Source organism: Triticum dicoccoides, chromosome 4B (genome assembly GCF_002162155.2).
Source record: "Triticum dicoccoides isolate Atlit2015 ecotype Zavitan chromosome 4B, WEW_v2.0, whole genome shotgun sequence".
NCBI classification, from domain to species: Eukaryota; Viridiplantae; Streptophyta; class Magnoliopsida; order Poales; family Poaceae; genus Triticum; species Triticum dicoccoides.
The window spans coordinates 665,488,461-665,494,079 of NC_041387.1; the positions used below are offsets into that span (position 1 = coordinate 665,488,461).

General features: G+C 44.0%; 1 protein-coding gene across 2 annotated transcripts; it reads left to right on the plus strand.

Annotated features, from left to right (window-relative positions):
• Positions 1-240: 240 nt before the first annotated feature.
• LOC119292196 (F-box protein At5g07610-like) lies at positions 241-4,480 on the plus strand. 2 transcript variants are annotated; one of them, XR_005142924.1, is made up of 3 exons: positions 241-377; positions 494-1,931; positions 2,935-4,480. XR_005142924.1 is itself a non-coding variant. In XM_037571028.1 (2 exons), the coding sequence occupies exon 2, from the start codon at positions 544-546 to the stop codon at positions 1,756-1,758; it is 1,215 nt and encodes a 404-aa protein (XP_037426925.1). In that variant the 5' UTR covers positions 241-377; positions 494-543; the 3' UTR covers positions 1,759-2,283. The 2 variants fall into 2 exon arrangements, 1 of the variants encoding a protein (XP_037426925.1); XM_037571028.1 differs by lacking the exon at positions 2,935-4,480 and having other exon boundaries at positions 494-2,283.
• The last annotated feature ends 1,139 nt before the right edge of the window (positions 4,481-5,619 follow it).

Consider the following 5,619-nt stretch of genomic DNA (forward strand, 5'->3'; position numbering starts at 1 on the left):
CGGGGCTGGCGCGCGTGTGCGTGGATATGTATTGATTTTCGGCCGATTTTCCTTGTAAAGTGGTTATTTCACTTTCGTGCGAAAATATATAGGGTCTTTTGGTGTATCGATTCGACACTTGCTTGCCATGAAGATAAGTGTTTTTTCTTCTTGACTTTGAAAACATGTCTGAAAAATGATAAACTCCAAAAGTTATAAATTCTCAAAATTCGGTAACTCTTCTACAACAAACAAGGAGCTTCGGTTTCCTCGGGGAAAAAAAAGAGTTCAGCATTCACATTCGCCGTCGTGAAGAGTCGATTTTCCTGAGCCGCTGTCCTCCGAGAAGCGAGGCGCCGCCGGCTGCATCTCCGTCGCCCGTCGCCGCCTAAACCAAGGTACCACCTGTCCACCTTTCCCGACTCACCACGGCGGGGGCGAGGTCACAACCGCCGGCTGCTACCCGGGTCGATTTTCCTACGCCAGATCGATGATATCCTCTCTCCAACTGCAGATCCACCAGATCTTACCTGTCCCCTGCCTGGGCTCTCCCGCTTCCGATCCATGGAGATGGAGGAGGCGGATAAAGGGGAGGTCTTCGAGAGGAACAACAAGTCGAGGCTGGATAGCCATCCGGGGGCGGCGGCGGGGACGGCCTGCCGGCTCACGGACGACCTCATCCTGGAGATCCTCTCCCGCATCCCGGCCAGATCCCTCCACCGCTTCAAGTGCGTCTCCGTGCGCTGGCGCGACCTCATCGCCGACCCCGCCAACCGCAAGAAGCTGCCCCAGACCCTCGCCGGCTTCCTCTACACGGCCACCGCCGGCCGGAATCGCCACCACTTCGCCAGCGTCTCCCGCGGCGCAGCCCCGTTCGACCCTTCCCTCCCTTACCTGCAGCCTAGCAAGTACAAGGACATGGCTCAGGTGGACGCCTGCAATGGCCTCCTTCTCTACCTAAGCTCCAGCAAGAACATGGTGAACCCTTGGGCTTTGGCAGAGGACGATTTCCGTTTTGTTGTGTGCAATCCGGCCACTGGGAGGTGGGTGGAGCTGCCCCCTCAACCGCAGGCGCCGGCAGACAGATTTAGATATAACTGTATGGCAAGCCTAGCTTTTGATCCGGCAGTCTCGTCCCATTTCCACGTTTTTTGTTTTGAGGAGACCACTGTGGAAACGTACATGACAGGAGTGAACGTCTACTCGTCGCGAACAGGAGCCTGGAGTCGCGGAGATGGTGGGATTGTTGAGAAAGTGGCGCTGTTCTTCTATAGTAAGGGTGTCTTTGTCGGCGGTATGATGTACGTGATTGGCAACCCGAAGGGCATCAGCAACGAGCATGTGCTCCTGGGGATTGACATGCAAGGTAAAGTGCGGAGGACTATCCCTATGCCGTACGGTCGAAGATTTGGTACGATTGGATCGTCGCAGGGGTGCTTACTCTATGCTGTATCTTCCGTCGATGATAACAATAAAATCCTATATTCTGAGATAGAACTCTGGTGCCTCAAGGATTGTGACAGTAAAGAATTGGTTCTGAAGCATACTGCCAGCATCGATGAGCTTATGAGCATGACTGGGGAGAAGTACAGGGTGGTTGGGATTCATCCAGATTGCGACACCATTTTCCTGGTTTCACATGGAGGTGATACCTTGGTAGGGTACGATATGCAACATCAGAAAGTTGGTTGTATCATTAATCTTGAGAAGAATACACAACGATTTCTACCTTATGTTCCTCTGTTCTCAGAGTCATTAGCAGATGGAGATGGGTGGTAGTGTTACCTTCAAACCAGGCTTGTGCTTCCTCCAAGAATTGGCTCTTCTGCCGGCTGAAGTACCTGTTTGTGTACCTCTGAATCTGCTTGAATCATGCCGCTCAATTTGCTGGTGCTTACACTCCTGCTTGGTTGATTTTCGGTTCAGAGCAATGCCTGGTAAACCTAGCACAGGTTGTTACCCCTGTTCTTGTTTACCTAGCACAGGTTGTTGTTCTGGACATGTGTTAGTTCCATGTCGCTAAATTATACTGTAATCGCTCTTCCTTTCCATAACAATCAGTTATTATGGTTATCCTAAGTCCTATTGCAGATTTTGAACCTGGTAATGTAGTGAAAGGGTCAATCAGACTGGTTACTAGTGCAAATGTCTAGTTGACATTATTCATTCAGTATTTTGATAAAACACTGCCTTTGAACAAGTTCTTTTTATGTATGTTTGTTGTAGCTAATGAATTCAGTAGAGCTTTGGATCTGTTAATCACAGATAAATTGCATCAATGTCAATGAAATCAAATTGTAGTTCCTACTCTTGTACAAATAGCAGCATGCAGGTGAAAGAAATCAGTACACCAGAGTTTTGCTGACAGTGGTAACAACAGTTTTATATACATTCAGCTTCATACACGATATTAGTTTGTGAACTGGACTGAATGGCCACCAAAAATAAGATCTCTTGGCGTGGTTGATTGCTTTGGCTGTGTTGCCACCTTGTTTGAGTCGGCTCAATCAGGCGTTGTTTCTGTGTATGTTTGTGATGTGGCGATTCCTGATTCGTGAATGTTCTTTTTAGGACTCTGGAATGCCATTTTATTCGTAGAAAACCTCCGAGCTGCTCCAGAACTGATGATGTATTTATTTTAAAATTGGCATGGAATGAGTCAGACGCGTGTAACAGTTTTATATTCGTACAGAGCCGGACATCCATTTGTCAGTCTGAACATTTGCCGCAATGAGCATAGGCTTGAATCCCAACTAGTATCATACATAATCTTTGTCTAGTGATTTTTGTTTTGTCCCTATCTGTATAGATCATTCATAATCTTGATCTTGTGATTTTTGTTTTATCCCTACCTGTATAGATCATACATAATCTTGGACTAGAGATTTTTGTTTACCTGTATATCTTCAGTTCCTTGGATTGGATCCAAAGTATCCCGTATCCTTCTCTTTACAGATAGCATCGGTGAATTAATTAACCAAGAACAGAAGGTGTATTTCTGGAGACCTTCCCTACATGAAATGACAGCAAAGATTCAACAAGAGTGGTAGCTACAGATTGGAAGCTGGGAAAACTGCTCGTCATATATATGTCAACCTTTTGCAGGAGGCAACAAAAAAGGCAGATGGGCACCTCTTTTCAGGTGCCTGGGAAGAACACGGCACACTCCAGGTACCACACAGCTGCCTTGAGAAAATAGTAGTACGGCAGAAAAATATCATTTGTTTTCAACTGAACTAGAGCTGTCAGTTGGCTGCCGTCAGGAGTTTCTTGTTTCATAAATGGCAGACTTCTGATCTCTGTGCAAAACAAGTTTTTTTTTTTTTTTGATAGCCAATGGTGTTTAGTATGGGTCAAGAGCCTGTAGATTTTCTTATAAACTGTCTGTCTGGTATGGCTGTAATCCTGATGATTAATGTTGTGTTTGCCACGTTCTGATCATCTCGATCATGACTGGAGGTTCAGGAAGGAATGCTAAGATTCAGGCTGTGTCTGGTCTGGTACGTAGCACTCCCTCCGTCCCAAAATAAGTGTCTTTGATTTAGTACCACTTTGTACTAAAGTTGTACTAAATCAAAGACACTTATTTTGGTATGGAGGGAGTATCATGCTTGCTTACTTAACCTCATTATAAACCCGTAGGTGTTAAAATTTGTAGGTTAACATTTTAACCCTGTGTACATAAACTGGGATTGGACGGGAACTGATACAACTCTTCAAGCCTGAAAATGGATCTCTGTTCTCAGTTTTATTTTATTTTTTTACTTTTGGGGAGAATCTTGCCAAGTGAGAGCTTGTCCGATCTATTTGTTCCTGTATGTGAACAATTTTTTTCTTGAATTCTGCAATTGATGTTCTTCAGAATGGGGCTCAAGTCTAATAAATAATGGGAAGATGGAGTTCAAGCAGTTTTCGCTTGTGCAAACTGTGTGCCCCATCTAGGATGGAGCAATTTTGTATATTACTGTACCATATATCTGAACATTGCAATGTCACAAGCTTCTGACCAGGGAACAGCTCTGCCTTGCTTATCATTTGATGGAACACCTCCTTGTTTGGTTGATCATCATCAAGAGCAGGTCGAGCGCCAGGTGACCTCTCCAGTTTTAGCAGTCCTGAGAATTTCTGGAGTTACTTTTGGAGAAGAATTGATATGTTAAAACAGATGACGTTCATCCCTCGCTTAGTATTGCTGCGATCTCTTCTTTTCTTGTCACTGCTACCGTCTCCCGGCTGGGTTCAGTTTGAACATGGCCTGGAACTCAGAGATAAGCACGTCCCCATTTCCATTCAAGATTGCCGACAAAGCAGCTGAAGCAGACAGAACAAGAGAATGTTATGATCTATCCCCCTTTTTTCCTTGTATGTACATGCATGGTGGTGATACCTGTATAATTTGGTTTTGTGATGCAATGGATCATGGATCTTTGGGCTGCAATTCTAAATTTTCCGAGAAAGAATTCGGTAGTGGGGTTAATTTTAAGATGTGCAATGGGAAACCTTATCTTTATTCCCACATAGTGTTACTTGTGAGAGCAGGTACTCTGTTTATCTTTCGCTGGAACCGAAGATGAATGAAAGTAAAGTATATTTGGTTGAAACGAACACACGTGCCCCGATTGTTATATTGTTGGATGATTAGATTGTGTTGCTACACTGATTGAGCCGGTTCAGTCAGCATTGTTTCTATGTGTTTGGGATGTGATGATCTTGATTCTGGAACGAGAATAGGCAGTATGAGCTGAGAAGAGATGAATTAATCAAGATTGCCATTTTATTCCAAGAAAAGCTCGGAGCTGGTTGAGAACTGATGATGATTGCTTCAGATACGACGCTAACTCTAGTGTCGTACTAAAATTGTATGTGCTTTGTCGTAGGTTATATAATAGCACTTCTCTAAATTTATTATATTCTTTATCTTCACTTTTCCATAGAAAGTTATAGCCAGTATAAAAACAAAAGATAAATTAAATTTGTACTCCCTCCGTTCGGAATTACTTGTCATAAAAATGGATGTATCTACAACTAAAATACATCTAGATACATTCATTTCTTGGACGAGTAATTCCGAATGGAGGAAGTATTTCTCATCTAATCACAAGCAACTACTGTTAATTATTATTTTTTTAAACGAAGACGCACGATGCGTCCGGCTTTAAATTAATAAAGCCCACCGACAGGCAGCATCCACAGAGTTCAATACAGGAGAAACTTCCTAAAGGATAAACATTTGACAAAACATTACTGGAATGTACATGCCTTCAGAAATTGATCGGTGATATGCTCAGTAGATCGTGGTACATGTATGAATAAACCACCAACGGCAATCAGCAGGAGCCATCGGAGCATCTTCAGGTGCCAAGCTGAAATGATTAACGGAGATGCGCCGACGTCTCTGATCTGAATCCGATAGAGGGCAACTACTTGGGGCAGCCCAACGTGCTCGCTCGCTCGGCAGTCGGCACGTCACTGTGGCTGGCCACTTCCTTCGCTTGTTCACTGTTGACTGGGTTCTGGGTTCACTTGGTCGCGGTCGACTATAGAGAAAAATTAGAATATCCTAAAACAATTCACAAATTTTAAGAAGTTTGTTGATTTTGAAAAAGTTCATTGATTTTGAAAAAAAAGTTCATGAATTTG

What these genes read in the sequence shown, in the direction of transcription:
- LOC119292196 (XM_037571028.1), top strand. Translation starts at nt 544, where the DNA reads ATGGAGATGGAGGAGGCGGATAAAGGGGAGGTCTTCGAGAGGAACAAC.